The following is a 20113-nucleotide window of genomic DNA, read 5'->3' on the forward strand; positions in this document are numbered from 1 at the left end:
TCTGAGGTCAATCGAGTAATCAGAACCAATTTCCAGATCGAATGAGTGACGGAGGTGTATTTTCCTATACATTTTGGCTGAAATCCCCATACAAACTTCAAATCAAATGCGCCAGCTTATGCAACAAGCGATTGAGCTGAAATTTTCAGAGATTGATTTTCTTACCAAAAGACACAATCCTGGGGGGTGCCCCGTGGAATTCGACAACATTTTTTTCTCCCCATACTAATCTGGGCCAGTCTAGTGAGGAGCATCTCTCACCCATCTTTTCTCTGGAGCTAGCCTTGGAAGATAAACGAAAATCGTGCCTGTTAGATGAAATTCCTTTTTTCGTTCCATCACTTCACAACTCAGAATATTAACTATAATAGCCATAGGGATGCGCTCACTCTAGTCACACCGCCACGCTATCTTCTTGTAGGTATTAGATTATTTGTTTCACATAAGCTACTACCGTTTACATTGATTATGCAACATAAAGGCTAGGATATGAAAGAAAATGAGCAAACAATTTTTCCGCGGCAATCGTGAGCGAAAAATAGTTATCACGCTCCAGATTGTTTTTTTTTTGTTTTCGAAAAGCTATTTCTCCCCGAAAATTTGTGTGGGGGAGCAACCAGTGTTGGTAGAATCATGCTCAAATCTCACTCACCGAAGCCTCATGCACCAGCTGACTAGATTGCGATTCTGCAGGGAGAGCATCGCGCGTGAGGTTTTCATTTCGCATCATTTCGCTCATTTGCCGAAAAATGATTTCGCTCCAAACATTGCTAAAACCAAACCGAAACGTATTTTATGTTTACGTATGGATTTATTATCCATTGTTTTAAGTAAAGAAAGTTATTCCGATGAATTTAACGAATAGAAACACACAGGAACACATCAATGGAAAAATACGCTGTAGTGCATAGATATCAGCTCAGTGATGCCAAATGGACGGAAGTAGCAACCTTATAACCAGAGACCGGAGGAGTGAAAACTGTCGAAATGGCAACGTATGAAAATGCATGAAATTGTGAAAACAATACTGGCAGCACTTGAACTTTTTGCTTGCTTTATATAAATGCAAAATGCAAACAAGTCGAATTGGAACCGATTTTGACGGTTCGATAGGAAACAAGATGGCGTCTTTGCCGATCTCTTATTCTATTTTTAACGTAAATAACCATTGAAATTATTAACATTAAATGTATTTTTGGTTTGTTGTTTTAAAACAACATTCCGCGACCCAAGTAACACCAAAAACATATATTTTTTAGAAAAATAAAAAACTTGTTGTATTCAAGTTATAATAGTGACAAGCAATACCTTCTTTGTTGTAGGAAAGGTTTAATATTGTTTGATACAAAAATTCCATAGCTAAATTATTCTGTGTTGTATTTTTGCGAGTAAGCAATATTCCTGACTTTATTATAACATTCAACGTTACTAACAATTTGAATGTTTTATTGATGTTATATAAATGCGACGGCACACATGATATGTATTCATTGACGAATATAAAGAGTATAAAGACGAAAAAAACTATTTGCGAAAAAAACATTCATGTAGGTATATGGGAGTAAGAAATTGTCATGTCAGAAAAAAAAGCATGAGATGAAATTGGTATTGGATTGTTGTACAATGTACATGTTATATACCAAGAAACTATTCTCTTTGTTCAAACAAAATACATTGTTTTACATAATCAAAACCCTCCCAGGCACTTTTAAAAATTTCCGGGAAAATTTTTAAAAGCCTACCGGGAAAACCGGGAAAAACCCGGGATTTTGTTTTGTCAACTAGAGTGGTCACCCTGGGTACGTTGGTTGTTATTACTTGGTAGCACAAAACAAAAGGATCTTCATCTCTTATACCTTCTGCTCCAGTGCTCCTTATCGACGCCTACTACTTCAGGCGCATTCAAACTAAACACTGTGACGCACCACAAGAAAAAAATGAACGTCAAAATTGCTCTTGTTTTGCGACGCACAAGCTCGGGATTGATGATGCTCATTGTTGTGAATTTTGATGCTATTATCTGCTCCTCAAAAAACTCCGACTCTTGCTCATTTTTCACTCGGCGAGGAGTTCACGGCAAGCCTGCCTCAACTACCTCATTAGTTAAGTAGAGTAAGTTAAAACATCTAAACTAAAATCATTACATCAGAAAGAAAAAAAATCTAACGCCTACTTCTCACACATATAATTAATCAACAATTTTACTGTTTAATTGGGTAAACATTTTCTTAATTAAATACAGTCATTGAAAGTGATAATGAGTTATATTATCATATCATGTAAAGTCTACAGTTTCTAAACCCCTTTCTCACTTCCTTGACCCATTTATATCCCTCTGGTATGTTTTCTGTCCGATGACAACGGTTGATAGGCAGCAGAATGGATTTCCAATGATAAAATAGAAATCTTTCATGTTCAGGTTCGAACGATTTTTGTATTGAATAAGTTAAAAAAAAATCAGCTTTGCTAAGTGCTTCCTCAAGATGTAAGTTCCAATTCAATTTACTGTCTAGTCGAACCCCAGGATGCTTGACTGAGTTTGAAAGTTTCAAATCTGTCCTTTTCAATTTCAAAATAGGAAATGAATTTGTTCTTTTTTCTGTAAACGCCATTGATGTGGCCTTTGAAGGATTTATAAATAATTCTTCCTTTTCACACCATTCGCGAAGTCGAAGCAAATTCTGCTCTTCCCTCCTATGGGAAACCCCATTGGTATCTGTCAGAGTTTGAGTGAAACATGGCCGCCATCTCCTCCTCTCTGTTGCTCTACTGTAAAAACCCATAAAGAACTGTCATTGTTTGTGTGAAGAACTTTGCTTCGACTTCGCGAATAATGTGGCGAAATTTAGGGCAATTGGCATTACATTTTCCTCTTACCAATATAACGGCAGAGCCAATTATTCCAATGCCTCGAGTTGTTTGATTTGAGAAGATCATCAACGTTAAAACCACAATAGAGGTGATAGCACGCCTCCTTAGGGACACCCGTTAACTGCTCTCACACTAATTGATGAACTTCCAAGGTTTTCTGATACATATTTCTATTTTTGATAACATCTGTCCAATACAATCAACAATGTATACATCAAAACCTCGCTTCAACATAGCACACTTCATTGAACTGTGAGATGTGTTATCGAATGCTTCTTCAATGTCAATGAACGCTGCACATGAATTTTCTTTTGCTTCAAAAGATCTATCCAACTTTGTAACTATGTGGCTTGTGTAGCGCTGGTACTGATATTTGCTTAGAAAAGTTTCCGTTAAATAAAACGATTTTATACGCTATTAGTTTTTCCATTATTTGTAGGCCTTATATTAAGTCAGAATAGGTGTAATGATTACTTTTCCCTTCTGCAATAGTACAAGACATTACATTCCTTCCTGGTGCTTTGAAGGGTGCAAAAGCATCAATCGCCCATTCAATTTTCTGTTCAGTAAATATTTCATTGGCCAGAATGCCAGCATCATCGCTCCTGGTGCAATTTATCTCAGTGACCTCATTCGTTTGTTGAATAGCTCTCCTGGGCTGCATTGACACTAGTTTGCAATACAGTCTTCATGTGAATTAATGATAGAACACGGGAAGTGTTCTCTATTGTAATTGTATAATATAATTTATTATACCAGCATGAAAAAGACTGAAATTTCTATTTCTGCCGTGAATCGCATATCAGTTCCATTTGCATTTTTGACGATTTTAAGTTTAGTTCAAAAAACGTTTCAATTTGCATCGCTTAACAAACGCCGTATTTTTGTTGAAGTACAAAGCAACTCATTGATCATAGTAGGCAACCTGTTACACTGTTCATTGACATACGTATAATTTGTAGAAAATAAATTATTCCTGAATTACACTTCAAACAGTAAAGACGTGTTTGGTCATTTGTCTGCTTAATTACCAATAGGCTATGAGCCCAGAAGAACTCATTGAAGAGGATAACTCAATCTAAACTGTGAAATCGTTACCAGCTATTCCAAGAGATTCGAGTAGGATGAGTGACGTCTTTCAAGAAGCTTGGTGATTCCAACTATGCGGTATGGAAATTTCGAATGGAGCTTGTACTGATTCAAGAGGACCTGTTGAGCGTCGTCAATGAACAGAAGCCTCAAAATCCGCCTGCAGATTGGATCACGAAAGATGCGAAGGCACGTGCACTCATTGGGCTCTCAGTTGAAGATGGGCAACTTTCGCATGTTATTCGAGCATCGTCGAGTAAGGAGATGTGGGACGCATTACGAACTTACCATGAACGGTCATCTTTGGCGAGCAAGGTCCATGTTCTTCGCAAGCTATGTTCCCAGAGGCTGTTGGAAGGCGGAAGCATGTCTGAACATTTGAACGAGATAACCTGCCTAACCAACCGGTTGATTGCTATGGGAAAAGAGCTGAAGGAACACTGGATAGTGGCCATGATTTTATCAAGCTTACCGGAATCGTATGGAAGTTTCATTACGGCGTTGGAGAGTCGACCAGAAGCGGATCTAACCATGGAGTATGTGAAAGGTAAGCTCCTTGATGAATGGAAGGGACGTGAAGAAAACCAATCGATGGAAAAGGTGTTACGAACTGGTGGAGATGAGATAAACAAACTATCCATGAAACAGAAGGTAACCTGCCATTATTGTGGAGTAGAAGGTCATTTTCGTCGGGATTATAGAAAGTTCATCAATGACAAGAGAAAGCAGCAGAAGCCCAGAGATCAAAAGGTACAGCTAGCAGTGAATGATGAAATCGAAATGTGTTTGGCGGCTGGTGAGCACACTGGTGACGCATTGTGGTTATTGGAATCTGGCGCAACTTCTCATATGACGAATGGTGTACGTTTGCTGGATAGATTGGATGCTTCGCGGAGAACTAGTATTAGTTTGGCGGATGGAAATAAAGTTCAAGGAACTGGCGTTGGTACAGGTGTATTCCGAGGCGTTAATGATGAAGGCAAAGCAGTTAAGGTTCAACTATCTGATGTCTATCATGTACCAGCGCTTTCTGGAAGTTTATTAAGTGTTAGCAAAATAATCGATGAAGGATTCGAAGTTATATTCAACCAAACAATTTGCAAGATAGTGAAGAATGATGTGGTTTACCTGATAGGAGAGCGGCGAGGCAGTTTATATCATTTGAAGGCTGGACCCGAAAGAGTATTGGTTACTGTGGCCGACCATTCCCAACAATGTATTCATTTGTGACATCGCCGGTTAGGACACCGGAACGCGGATGCGATTATGCGAATTGTGCGCGACGAAATGGGAACCGGTATGATGATGCAGAACTGTGGGGTTCAAACCATCTGTGGCACGTGCTGTGAAGGAAAACAAAGCCGTATTTCATTCCCGAAAGAATCGGAAAGCAGAACAGTGGCCGTGGGTGACTTGATTCATATGAACTTGTGTGGACCATTCGAAGAGTGTACACCGAGCGGAAACCGATTTTGTCTGGTGATCATTGATGATTTCTCCCGTTATACTGAAGTATACTTGATGAGATTCAAATCTGAAACTTTTATCAAGATCCAAGAGTATGTTAGTTTAATGGAAAATCAATTTGGAAGAAAACCAAGAATCATGCGGGCAGACGGTGGAGGAGAATTCAGCAACGGTAAATTGAAACAATTTTGTGCTAATTATGGAATCCGGATGCAGCTAACCGCTCCCTATAGCCCTCAGCAAAATGGTGTAGTAGAAAGAAAGAATCGAAACCTGGTCGAAATGATGAGATGTATGTTAGCAGAATCAAAACTGGAAAAAAGGTTCTGGGGAGAAGCCCTAGCAACCGCAAATTACATTCAAAACCGTTTACCAATATCATCGTCAAACAAAACCCCCTATGAGGTCTACTACGGGAAGAAGCCATCATATACACATATGCGAATATTTGGATCAACGGCGTTCGTGCATATTCCAAAACAGAAGCGTAGGAAGCTTGACAAGAAAGCAGAAAAGTTAACATTTGTTGGTTACGCAGATGGATGCAAGGCATATCGTTTTCTGAACCGAATGGATTGTACTATCACTATCAGTAGGGATGCAAAATTTGATGAAAATTTGTATCAAGAATTTGAAATGGAAGAGCAGAATAACGATGACATAATAATAAGCCTGGATAATGGAACTTCTGTGCCTCAAGTGACAAATGATGAGCCTGAACCAGAACGCGAGCCGGAACTTGCAGGAGTTATACCAAAAGGAGTCCCCCCTAAGTGGTTCGAGCGAATTTGGTCGGTTACAGAATGTCAGGAGGAGCCATTGAGTTTTGCAGAAGCTTTATCAAGTAACCATAAAGAGGAATGGAAGATGGCAATGATGGAAGAAATTAATTCAATTGAAGAAAACAACACATGGAAGTTAGTTGATCTACCTGATAAAAGAAAAGCGATTGGCGTCAAATGGGTCTACAAAATAAAAAAAAAAGATACTAATGGAGAGATTTCAAGATTTAAGGCAAGACTGGTAGCAAAAGGATTTAGCCAACAATATGGCGTTGATTATGACGAAATATTTGCTCCGGTTGTACACTGACCCCACAATCATGGGTCAAACACTAATATGGGTCTTTTCCATTTGATCAACATACAAAATGGAGTGACTAATTATTGTTACAAAGTGACCCATATATGAGGAATCAGTGTACGTCAAACAACTTTTCGTACTTTATTGGCAATTGCTGCAAAAAGAGGGATGTCTGTACGCCAATACGACATCAAGACTGCGTTCTTGAACGGCATCCTTGAAGAGGAGATTTATATGCAGCTGGATTTGTGGTTAAAGGAAGCGAACATAAAGTCTATCGATTATACAAAAGCTTATATGGATTAAAACAGGCTGCTAAAGCATGGAACCAACAGCTCAACTCAGTACTAGAACAACAAGGTTTCAAGCGTTGTAAATCTGATCCATGTTTGTATACGAGGCTAAGAGGAGGAAAGCATTGTTATGTTCCAGTCTATGTGGATGACATTTTGGTTGCAAGCGAGGACAACAATCTAATCGTTGAAACGGAAAAAGCTTTACAAAACAGATTTGCGCTTACATCACTGGGAGAAATCCACTGGTATTTGGGAATGGAAGTCAAGCAAAATAAGGATGGAGATTTCTTCATATGCTAAGAACGCTATATCGAGCAGATTGCAAACTCATCCGGATTAATAGAAGCTAAACCATCAAAAATACCCTTAGACCCAGGATATTACAAGCATGAATCAAATGATTGTCTTCCAGATAACAAAGAATATCAAAAACTTATGGGCCAGTTACTGTATGTATCAGTTAATACCAGACCAGATATCTCTGCAGCTGTGTCCATTTTAAGCAGAAAAACTAGTTGTCCGAATAAAGATGATTGGGTAGAACTTAAACGGGTTGCTCGTTACCTGATGACAACCAAACACTTATGGCTACGACTGAGCAATACGAAGAAGAATGAAGAATTACTGGGATATTGCGATGCTGATTGGGCTGAATGCCGAGATGATAGAAAGTCCAATAGCGGTTTCCTGATGAAATACAACGGAGGAACAATTACTTGGGCATGTCGCAAGCAAACGTGTGCGTCGTTCTCAACGGCTGAAGCAGAGTTCGTAGAATCTGTTCAAGAAATGATGATGATGATGATGATGATGATGGTCCCGCCACATACCCCTACAAGGGTTTGAGCTAGACGAGTTATCTTTAAGATAATTAATTGATATGCATTTAATCGGATTTCCAAAAAGAAAAACGATCCGATTTCTTATGACAGATATAAATTTGAATATTTTACATCACTATACAGCAAAAAATATAAATTTAAAAAACTGATCTTTCCAAAACCGCAATCTTGCTAAAACATCAGTAGTGATACATACAGCTCTATGAAAATGCAAAACTTGTGATACCTCTCGCACAGATTTCAAAAGTTTCACCAGGAATCGCGTATCAAGTCAATTTTTGATTCTCGACAATACAGGCACCAACACTTGTGATACCGCTCCGTCGATATCAAAAGTTTCAGTTTAACCGCGAAACAATCTACTGGATAGCTATATCGAACATTCAAAACTCTTTCAGCAGTAACCATACAAAAGTCATTCACTCCTAATCATTCAAACAGATCAAAATGTGGCACACGAAAATTAAATTTGAAATAATTTATACCTGTATTTCGCGCGCGAGGCTCAAACTCTTGTAGACTACACAAAGAAAAGTTAAATTAATAATTACGTCAATAATGGAAAAACCCCCCGACATCATCGAGGCGATCCTTGTAGTCGTTAATGCCCCAAAAACAATAAATAAAATAAAAATAAAACACACAAAAGTATCCGTTGGGTAAAACTTCGTCAAAACTTAAATTAGTTAATGCTAAAAAATTGTGGAGTAGCTGTCTAAAATGCAGCTTTGACGTGTGAAATACATTGTCTCTTGAACTGTGCTAGTGTCGCTGCACGTTTGATGTGTGTAGGCATCGAATTGAAAACATTTACACCCTTGTAGAACAATGAATTTTGTGAAGCACCATGCAAAAAGAAAGGTGTCCTTACATCAACCGCGTTTCTCGTATTATATCTATGAATGTCACTTCCTCTTTCAATTCGATCACACAAATATCGAGGCAGCAAACCATTAATTACTTTAAAAATGAACACCATAGTCAAATAAACAATGCGTTGCTTCACTGACAGCCACTGCAAGGCGTCTAACAAAAAAGTTGAGGAAGTGAACCTATTGCATCTCAAAATCAAGCGCATTATTTTATTTTGCAAACGCTGTAATCTCGATATTTGTGCACCGTTAGCCAAGAATAAGATGGACGGGCAGAAATCCAGATGAGGAGAGATGATTGATTTATACAACAATATTTTACTAGCAATGGTCAAATCGTTTTTTAATCGGCAAAGAATTCCATACTTCTTGGCAATTTTCTTGATAACATTGTCAATATGTTTGTCAAATATTAGCTTGTCATCAATAATCACGCCAAGATATTTAATCTCCCGTACGCGATCAATTGCCTCATCATCCATCATAACAGAGACATTTTCACTTATTCGGTTCCGCGAAATTATCATGAACTTAGTTACTGTGCCGGGAAATACGCGTATAATCAAAAACTTTCTGTTTTAAGTTGAAAAAATCTGCCAAATGTTTCAAATGCTTCGAATTATGAACGTCACACCAATTGATATTGAAATCGCCAGCGAGTACATTTAATTTGCTATGATCTAGAAACCTCTCCAACCAGTTTTCAAAAATTTCAACAAATCGCTGGTCATTAGAACTGGGAGAGTGATACAAAACACCATAGTTACCCATCTTCATGCCACGTACAACTGTAATGCCTAAGAACCAGTTTCCATCACAAACTTCGTTTAATTGAAGCTTGAACTGAACCGATTCTTTGACATAAATAGCAACACCGCCAGTGTGTCTCGAATGTGATAAACAAGCAGCCACACTGTAACCCGGAATACTATATTGATCAAAAGCATCAATGTCGATAATATGTGTTTCAGATAGAAAGACTAAAAACGGACGTGTATCTTCCACAATCTTACGTAAAGCAACGTAGTTTGTGGATAACCCAGCAATATTGAAATACATAATATTTAACTTATTCACATTACTACTGGAACTTGGTTGCTATTCATTGAAACGTAAGCTGCTCTTTTTCCGATCAAATAATCTTTTGTAAACTTTACATTCGGTGCTAAATGCCCCGTGGTTAACGTCCAGATTAATTTTACGTTCCTTATTCATTTTTAAACAATTGACACATTTCAATACAGTTGACGTGCAATCCGAGGTCTTGTGACGTTCACTGCACTTTGAGCACGCAATGTCATACTTACACTCCGTACTCATGTGCCCAAATTCTCCACACTGGAAACACCTCAAAACGCTAATCTCTGGAACTACAAGGCACCGATCGAACCTTATGTTTACTTTTTTCGCGGTTATCAAACAACTATGAGTCTCTTTATCGACTTCAATTACCACGTTGTACTTGTTGTACTTAAAACGTGGATTTTCATACATCCTAACGACTTTAACATCATTTATAGCGATGTCTTCATTCTGATCTTTTAAGATCTGAATGAAGTCATCGGAGGAAAATTTATCAGACATGCCCATCACTTTCAATCTTGGCACCGATGATGGGACAACAGCGTTATAACTCTCACCCAATTCGCTTTGAATGCCTTCTTTGACAGCGTTAACATTATACCCTGTTGCACACTCAGCAATAATAGAGCCGTCTTTCCCGTTTCTAAAGTTACTGATCTTGTGTGTTTTTGGATCTAACTTTTTGTTCAAAAACTTGCGAGTATCATCGCTACTTTGATTGGACTCTTTCGGTTTTATCACAATAACCGGACGAGTCTTACGAGCCACTTTTACATCATTAATGGCAACACTTTTCTTGCTTTCTTTATAACTACTACTTTTAGTCCCAGTGCTTTTTTTAACGACATCCGCGAAGCTAATATTCTCATTGAAAACATCATCAACGTCTTCTTGAACTTTACGCTTTTTACCTCTGGGATTCAAATTCGATTCCGAAGACGATCTTGATGTACCTTGTGACACATTCATTGCAGCTACTTTATTGGTCGCATCAAATTGTAAAAATGATCCTTTCATATTTTTCAATTCATTTCCAATTAAGTCCCGAAAACCATTAACTGCATCATTTAGGGCATTTTGCACCCTTTTCCCCAATTGTTCCATCCCGTCTTTTAGCGCGATGTTTATCTGAGCAGCAATGTTATCTCGAATGCCCTCGATCGAATCAGACATAGAAGAAATCTTCTTCATTTCCTCTTCGATCTTTTGGACGTTCGAAAGCAATACATTCTGCTCGCCACAACACTGGCTTGATAAACAATTATCACACTTAAACACAACATTATCATTCTCCGTGACCAGCTTTGCCAATGGTTTAGTCATGGATGTGCACTTGTAGTGGTACACTTTAGCGCAACCACAACCAGAACAACTCATTGGCAAATCACTGGGCAGGATCCCCATGCCACACTCACTGCACTCAACCATCTCGTTTATGCCCTACACAGCTAGCAAACGGTACCATGCAGACGACACAGAACACAAAGAGACAAAACAAAGCACAAAAATTTACCGGCCACCAGCTGCTGCTGGGGCTGAAAAATCCAAAATTGAACGAGAATAACCAGCAGACACAATTTGTCTTTTGGTTATTTCGTCACTTAGCACTTTAGGGCACGCGAATAAAAGCACTTTTTCGCGGCACTGTCGCAATTTTACACGTAATTAGTTGTTTTTTAATCACTGCACGGCAGAAACAAACCACTCCGGTCACCACTACATCACCGAATGAAGAAACGGTTACTGCACGATCTTGGCGCACATCCAGCTATCCCTGTGATTTATGAAGATAATCAAAGTGCCCTGAAAATGCTTGAAAATGATAAAATCAGTAACAGGACAAAACACATTGATACCCGGTATCATTACGCAAGGGATATGAAAATGAAACAAGAAGTCAATTTTATCTACTGCTGTACCGAAGAAATGATTGCAGATCTTCTCACGAAACCGGTCCGTTTGGAAAAACTGAGAACTATGTCTGGAGTAGAGATCATGTGTTGAGGAGGAGTGTTGAAGTACAACGCAACTCATTGATCATAGTAAGCAACCTGTTACACTGTTCATTGACATACGTATAATTTGTAGAAAATAAATCATTCCTGAATTACACTTCAAACAGTAAAGACGTGTTTGGTCATTTGTCTGCTCAATTACCAATAGTTTTCACTCAAGTATCATAAAATCATATTTTTTTCCTAATTATTAAGTCCCATTGTCCCATTGTAAAAATAACCGCATATTAATCCCATCATGATTATGATTATATAAAAGCAACTAAGAATGTTTAATTATGATAAAATTGTAATTTATTTTTATTGTTGGTTTAATTCAGATTTATGTAAATCGGTACATAATAACATAATATAGAACGCATATTCATAACGAATTACTTTGTAATCAATATTGATTTAATCTCGTTTCTTAATTGTAGGTAGATCAATCCAAAACTGCTGCCTTTTCACCTCTATCATTGGTAATATTGTACCAAGTAAAGTTGATTTTCTTTCTTCGTCAATTCCTTGACGCTTGTATTGTTTCTTAAAGCGCTGTTTCAGCTCAAAATCCTTCGAAGCAATATCTTTTCTTAGTTATGAATATTTTAAAACTTCTCAAATCATCTCTGTGCACAGAGTTGCTGTAGTAAAATTCTAAGCTGACTTTCTAAATAACTGCCTGCCTTATGCTGTTAATGTACGGCCGCGGGCTGAGCTTGTTCAGTACGAACGTTTTGCTCCCTGAACTACAGCTTTGAAATCTGAATATGTGATATGCGGATATCGCCGCATGGCTCCTTCAACGGCAGTATGGAAGGTGTCTACTGCCCTAAATGTGTACCCTGATTCAAAGAATCTCAGAACCAGTTCCTTCATTTGAATGTTTTTAGAATTCACTAACATGAATAAATGGAGGAAAAGGTTCCAATTCTTGTTTTGGGTCGCACAGTTATCCAACCATAAGACAAGCTTATTTACTTTACCAAATTCCTTACTACGAGGTGGAAGCATCCAAGCAGATCTGCAGATAATCGGCAGATGATAGCCTCATTCCAGAGAATCCAGCCACAAGTTCGTACTGGTAATGTGAGGTTGTACTTTCCTACTGGCGCAAATGTTTCATTGAACACTATCAATCGTTGTGAGAATAACATTAGTTTTAACCAGAGACGTTGTTTATAGATAGAGACCCGCAAACAGTGAAGCCGAAAGTACCAAACGAACCGTCAAACGCGGTACCAAACGAGCAAAGTAAACAAACATTACCAATCGGTACTAAATGCAAGATAGGTATTGTAATCAACATAATAGAAATTATGAAAAAGTTTGGAAAGTTTAGTAAATGAAGATGTTTTCAGAGTTCTCATAGCAAATTTATATATGGTATTTAAACATATTCATTGTTGAATATAAGGAAATGGTGCTAAAGAACACAAAATATGTAGTTGAAGCAAACGAAATAACTGCTCACACTGAGAGTCACTTCAAGTTCTAACAAATTTATATGTTGCCGATCGCACAGATTATTTTTGTCTGCTGGTCGTGAAGCCAGAATTGCTTTTATTCTCTCCGCGTGTCTCTATATAATACCATCGTCTCTGGTTTTAACTTTTAAGTCCCTCTACACGGTTAGATGACTTTACCCATTAATGGGTACTATGTTATTGTTGATATTATTCCCACCGTGAAAAATTCACCCATTTTCTTGAACCCATAGTACCCATTAATGGGTGAAGTCATCTAACCGTGTATACGAGGCAGTTAAAAAACCTGAATCAAACGAAAGTTAATGTTAGTGAGGTGCTCAAGTTTTCCGCTTCACTTATTGAATATGTGACATAAAAATCCCAGTTGGTTTTCCTGGGATCTTTGATTTCGATGGGTAGATTTCCAGCGTCATATTCAAATAATTTGTACAAGTGATCAAATAAAGGTATTTCTTCTGATACATGCCAATTATTGATTTTTTTTTCTACTTCATTTTTTACAACGTAGTCTAACAAGTGTTCACCTTTTTGATTGATATCTGGACTAGCCCATATTGTGTGATGAGCGTTTGCATCGCAACCGATAATGGAAGTTTTATTTTGCTTTCTGCAATATGAGATAAAAGCGGCTACTTCTGGTGGAGGCACATCATCAGCATTTCCGGGAAAGTATGCCGCGGCAACAAATATTTCCGTTTTCCCATGAATTGTCGGCACCGCCATCATAAACGCAACAATATCTCGTTTAACAAACCCTATGATTGGATTTTTTTTTGCTTTTCCATTCACCAAAATTGCAACCCAGGGAGCTTGCTATCTTTTTTGTGAATTAATTTGGAAGTATTTGAAGAAATACTCAAGATCCTACTGTTGTTCGTTGATAACTCCTGAAAGGACGCATATTCGCATATATTATCAATTATTGATAACATTCAGTTTGCTCTAAGCAAATCTGTCATAAAGTACAGCTGTCGCTCCATTCACGTGGTGTAGATTTACTTGAATGTTACTTAATTTTGCTATTCTTCTTTATTTTTTGTTTGAATTTTTTGTTTCAAATTTGTGTAAATAAAACTAGCATGGGGCTTTATGACCAGCATCTCTTATTCCTGCATTTTTATCGTTTTCTCTGCGGTATTGTTATGCCTTTCGTCTCACTATGCCTCGTTGTGTGTAATAGTGCTGTCCAATGAGAGCTCGAAGTATCGAAGTTTCTCCCTGTCCTGCTCATGCCCATTTGTTGACAAAAAAGAACGAGCAGGACAGAAACAACTTCGAGCTACTTCGAGCTGCTCATTGGACAGCACTAATGTGTTATCACTCACTCGACAAAGCAGAACACGTCACGCATAATCGGCAGCGTGGCCGGAGTCTGTCCAACCTTACCATGTAGGTATTTATGATTATTATTTTTCTTTACTTTATAAATATATATTTTCTACATTTGTATTTTTTATGGAACAAATGAGTTTTTTACTATTTTGGTTTATTTGTTAAAAAAGTTGCGCTTTTTAAACTACCCTGATTTTAAATTTTCTATGGAAAAATAACGCTTGCATCGGTGGTATTCAAAATAGTCTGTCATAATATGTAATTAACATTGTTAAATTCAAGCAAGGATATAATTATGCTAATTAGTGCCTACCTAATGCACAGCAAGCACTCATCGTTCTTCTCCTTTGCCCGTTTCAGCAGGCCCACGATGCTCTCGGCAATGCACCTGTTCCAGACGTTCCTGCACATCCTCCAGGTGACGCTGAGCTTCCTATTGATGTTGATCTTCATGACGTACAACACGTGGCTATGCATCGCCGTCGTGCTGGGGGCTGCCCTCGGATATTTCCTGTTCGGATGGAAAAAATCGGTAATTGTAGATGTTACCGAACACTGCCACTAGCAGCCCGGCCTGTCCACCTCGGTAGCCTCCCTGCACCGTCGCATGACGCCGGCTATCGACGCGACAGCGCTGTTCTAATATCATTGTCTTCGTCTTGGCCGGTCACGTCCACCATGCAAACAACGCCGATACGTGTTGAGATATCTTCTCCTAGCCCACAGGTGGATCCTTGGGGACTAATTTTCGCGTCAAATCGAATGATTGTGGGAAAAATAGGTAATTATCTGCGATACAATGATGATAGTCTGATGCGTGAAAGGAGTATGCAAATGGAAACTCATCAATACATTTTTAAAGTTACTTGTTAGTAAGATTTAGTGAAGATAAAAGACTTCGAGAAGAATCGTTCAAGTTTTAGCTGGTCTGGTTCGGATAGGTTAATTGGTTTGATTTCCATTTCGTTTTTATTTTTTTAATTATTCGTTATATTATTCAGATAATTCTCAAACTAAACAAAAGCAGAACAAAAATGTTATGCCCCGTAAAAACAACGTGGCTTACGACTTCAGCTGGTTGAATTTCTATTATTCTCATGAATGTTTTCAGGAGTCAAAATCGATCTTTGATCAAATATCAGTATCAGTATAAATATTTATAATCGACGAAAACTCATGACGGAAATAGAAATGCAAAGCGATAAAGCCGTAAAATATCCCCCATAGATATTGTATGATTTTGTCATAATGTGTCGCATGCCAACTGTATAATGGCCTCAAACTGTAGTAAGCATAAATGTAAGCAGCCTGTAAAGTGCTAAATGTCAACAGCAACAGATTGTTTTTAAGACAAAGAACGCCTGAATATGGAATTGTGATGATACTGTCCCAACAAGTGTAAGAAAAAAAAACGAATTTTGTAAAAAAAACACAATATAGACACTCCCGAGGGTCAAACACATAGCTATAGACATTATTGAACAGAATATATACTATTTTTATTCATAGGCTAGTATAACAACCTATGCAAATAGATGTTGAAAACTCTTTTTTTAATCCGAACGCCCTTGTTTCTTCTACATTTGTCAAATGAACTGTAGAAATATGTAAATGCTACCAATCGTCAGGTAATATTCGTCAGCCGTATTACGAACCCATCGGCTCCACTGGATATGTATATTATGGATCCAGAGCATACACACTTTCTCAACGAGAAAAACTAACGATGTGATAAGGTTAAGAAGCATCCGAAAGTAGCTTTGGTTTCTTTCGGCCGGCGTTGCTTCGACAGCAACATTGAGCACCAACGGTTGAAGATATAGATCAAGTGGTTGTAAAAGTGCCAGTGATGGGAAAATCGATATGAGCGGTTCCACCGGTTCCACACCAAGTCAGTAAATAATAAAAATTTAAAATATAACGTAACGGTACCAATAGTGGAGGTATTAGTAGATCCACAAAAGAAAATATTTTTTAAAAATTGATAATTATGGGAAATTTACAGCTCTAATATCTTAGCCAATAGATAAACTAATAAATTTACTAACAAAAATGAGATAGATGCCATTTAACATCAACAATTGGGTTGTTTAGCAAAGAAAAATATGAGGTTTTTTATAGTTTAACATAAAGAGCATGTTTTCCTGATCTCCAACATATTTTTAATTTGTTTGTAAACCTTTTATTTACATTTTTGTGCAGCAAACAATAAGCCATTTCAATCGATAGAATGACACTAACATTCATAGAATGACATTTGGCCCATGCAGCATAGGAACAAATTTTTAGTCCCATACAAATTTAAAATGCAAATTAAAAATAGTTCCGGGGCTCCAAAAATTCTGAAAAATTGGGGTTAGGCTCAGTTTTTTATGCAGATTCAGAATATGTAAAAACATATATACCCCTAAACAACCCAATTACCAAATATTGCTTGAACCACTATGGGTACACTGTTCCTTTAGTGGCGGTAAAAATTAATTTTGGTTCCCATAGTGGTGCTATCCATTGGTTTATTATGAGACTCGCCACTATTGCTACAGTTACACCATTATAGGTGCAAGGGAGTCAAATTTGTTAAGAAAAATCATTGTTTTGAATAGTTTTTCAAGCGAAATCTTAAGATAAGTTGCATTTAACAGGGTATTTAAAGCACGACGCATCAACTGAAACCATCGTAAAGTATATAAATATGATAAATCTCATTAAAACCCCACTACCTCCACTATTGGTGTTACCTCTACTAAGGGTATGGTTACCCTATACATTATTTTATGTCAGTATAACTGTATAAAAGTGTTTTGTCATGATGAACGGTCGTTTTGATTCGCGAGAAGCGTTTGGGAAGGGCTTTTGTGTTTTTGATACCATAGTTTTAGAAAATCTCGGAAATCGTTAGTTTTTGAGAAAAAGTAGTATCTAAGAATAAATAGTAGGGAATCAAAATATCCATGATAAAAAATATACACAATTGCAAGACTGTTACAAGTCGCAGATTTTGAGATATTCGTTTTTTCGCGAATTTTGCGAAATTGTCGCGGACTTCCTCTTCTGGTCGCAAAAATCATGGATTTAGGTATATTTACACACTCGAAAATTGCAATTTTTGTTTTTGCTAAAATTAATTGGATAAATGCAAGATAGTTAAGGGAAAGTGGGACAAGATGGCCACCCTAAACGGTAATCTTTATAGAATAGTGAAACTCCTTCGAATTCTGCTGATTTGTCCATGAAACACCTTTATGATGACCTGCCTATGATATAAGTATCAATAAACATTGATTAATGACGTTTCAGTATCTTATAAACTGATTTTAAAAAAGATATACGGATACAAATTTCATCCATTTACTTCAAAAATATACATACATGTTTATTTCCAAAATGGTAATATGTTTGAATCTGTTTGAATCAAACATATTTATTTTTGAAACCAAATTAAATCCCTGTTTGTTTTATACATACACTAGTGAGCAGCGTGGGCAGCCCCTCGCTCGGTCTTGCAAAAGTAAAGCTATCAGTACACTGTTTGTCATAATGAGAAATATTTGTCAAGTCAGCCTGATATCCATGTCGATTTCTAATCGGTTTGATAGATGTCCGGATCAACTTGACAAATATTTGTCATTATGACAAACAGTGGACTGCGGGCTTAAACAAAAACTCGAGTTCGGATCGGATCCGATCGAAAGTCAGCAGAGAAGCAGGAGCAAGAGTGGAATCATAGGGTAAAGCAAGATTTTTTTATGTACAGGTTATCCGACTTCGTCAGTAGATGGGAATAACCAGCGCGGGGGGGAAACGTAAATTTTCAGTGCAAAACGTAACAAACGAGCATAAATTCCATATAAAAATCCAAGATGCCTGAGTTGGGGATATTGACAAGTCGGAAAACCTGTACTTAAAAAAAATCTTGGCCATTTCCAGCCATTTTTGCATTATTACAGCACAATGTAAACATTTTGCTATGAAATTCCATCGGGAGAACCTATCTTACAGTCCTATGATTTGATTACATGCATTGGAAATGCTATGGAAAGTAAAATTAGATGATTTTTTTAAATTCTTTAAAAAATAAACACGAGAGTGTCCATTATAGGAATGTTTTGGGGGGTCCATAATACGGAAGAAGAACGTCCCGAAACGGAACATAAAAATCAAATAAGTGTCGACCTGGGTGCTGCGGATAGAGCCGCTTTTCTGCTCTCAAGCGAGTAGAGGGATGTTTTGAAATCACTCCCATGAACAAAATTATTTTGCAGTTACTTAGCTGTAGGGATGAATCGATACAAGTAAATACGAGTAAATACTCGATACTTTTGATTCGATACCAAGTGCTTTTGGAATCGATACTTTGATACCGATACCAAGTTAGTATCGGATTGAAGTAGTTGAATCAATTTAGTACTCAATTCAAAATCTATTAAATCTTATAAATAGAAACATTCATATTTTTTCATAAGAATCTTTCAAATTTTAGTATTTAAATCGAATTAATACTTTCAAGTATTTATTTTTTGCCGCTCAACACTTATTTGTGGCCGATCCTTGAGAATTTCATCAAACTCGATTACAAATTATGCAAATATCTTGGGTAATTTTGGATTTCCACTAATATTTGCAGCTGTTTTTTAATAATTCATTGAATAAGCATTAGAGATTTACGTCTATAGGAACATGAATTATTATTTTTATAAATAGTAATAATAATGGAAAGTGTTTAATCCTTCCACCAGTGTTTCATCCAACATAATTTAAGAATGACTATTTGTTAGTCACAAATTAATTTTACTTCAAATTGATGAGTACTCATATGATACCTATGATACAAGTAGGTATCGATATTTTTAATTCGATACTTTAGTGGTATCGATACTTTTATTCGATACTACTTTAAAGTAAAAGTATCGATACCTTAGTGGTATCGTTTCATCCCTACTTAGCTGTCAAACATTTCCCGCTCTTTGAATTTCTCTTTCCATGCTGCATGAGGCTGCACAAATGCGCGAGAGTCTACATGACTTTACGATGGTTTACATACATTCCTGCTCCAATCAGCTGTTGAATCTCGTGAAATTTCGTTACGAGTGCTTTTTAATTGCATTCCTACTAATTTTCCACTTGAAATATAATATTAAAATATTTGTTGCAATGAATACAAAACTCAAACTAAGTTTTTTTTTTTCTCGAATATGTAATAACAATACTTCTCAATATAGGATCTGAAACGAACATAACCGCAATCATCAATGTTTGGCTCCGGCACAATAGAATAGTTTGGCTTCAGTTTGACAACCAAATCGATTCTATTCGCACCACCCAGGTGTCGACTATAGGGAAGCAATTTCCCAGAGTCTATTATATATAGAGTTACGCAAAGAGTGAAGCCAAATCTACCTATTGAACTTTCAAACCGTCTACCTATCGAGCAAAGTAAACAAATGATTGTTGGTAAGGCGGAAGTATTGTTATCGCCTGATGATTATTATGGCGAATTAAAACTCATGAATTGAAATGTATTAGATTTGTTCTAGAAACAGCTTCAAAAAACTTCAACACCTCCTAATAAAGTTGCAACAAGAAACTCACGTGTTTGCACTCTGTAGGTGACTTTGGTTATCGAATTAAAAAGCTTTAGAAGTGATCACTCCCGTGAAGTCACTTGAAGGGTTGAACAAAAATGAAAGTTTTCAA

The 20113-nt window shown here is 37.2% G+C and overlaps 1 protein-coding gene across 10 annotated transcripts in view; it reads left to right on the plus strand.

The window, feature by feature from the left end:
* The window catches only part of LOC134225227 (high affinity copper uptake protein 1), a 155615-nt gene extending 139660 nt beyond the window's left edge, over window positions 1-15955 (plus strand). For 8 of the 10 annotated variants that reach the window (XM_062705114.1, XM_062705117.1, XM_062705112.1 and 5 more), the window contains one exon: window positions 14780-15955. In XM_062705114.1, coding sequence (XP_062561098.1) covers window positions 14780-14984 — 205 coding nt within the window. In that variant the 3' untranslated portion in view covers window positions 14985-15955. The remainder of the gene's footprint in view (window positions 1-14779) is intronic. The other 2 variants (XM_062705120.1, XM_062705111.1) reach the window with 1 other exon arrangement.
* Window positions 15956-20113: the final 4158 nt, after the last annotated feature.

The sequence above is a fragment of the Armigeres subalbatus genome, chromosome 3 (assembly GCF_024139115.2).
Source record: "Armigeres subalbatus isolate Guangzhou_Male chromosome 3, GZ_Asu_2, whole genome shotgun sequence".
Classification (NCBI taxonomy): Eukaryota; Metazoa; Arthropoda; class Insecta; order Diptera; family Culicidae; genus Armigeres; species Armigeres subalbatus.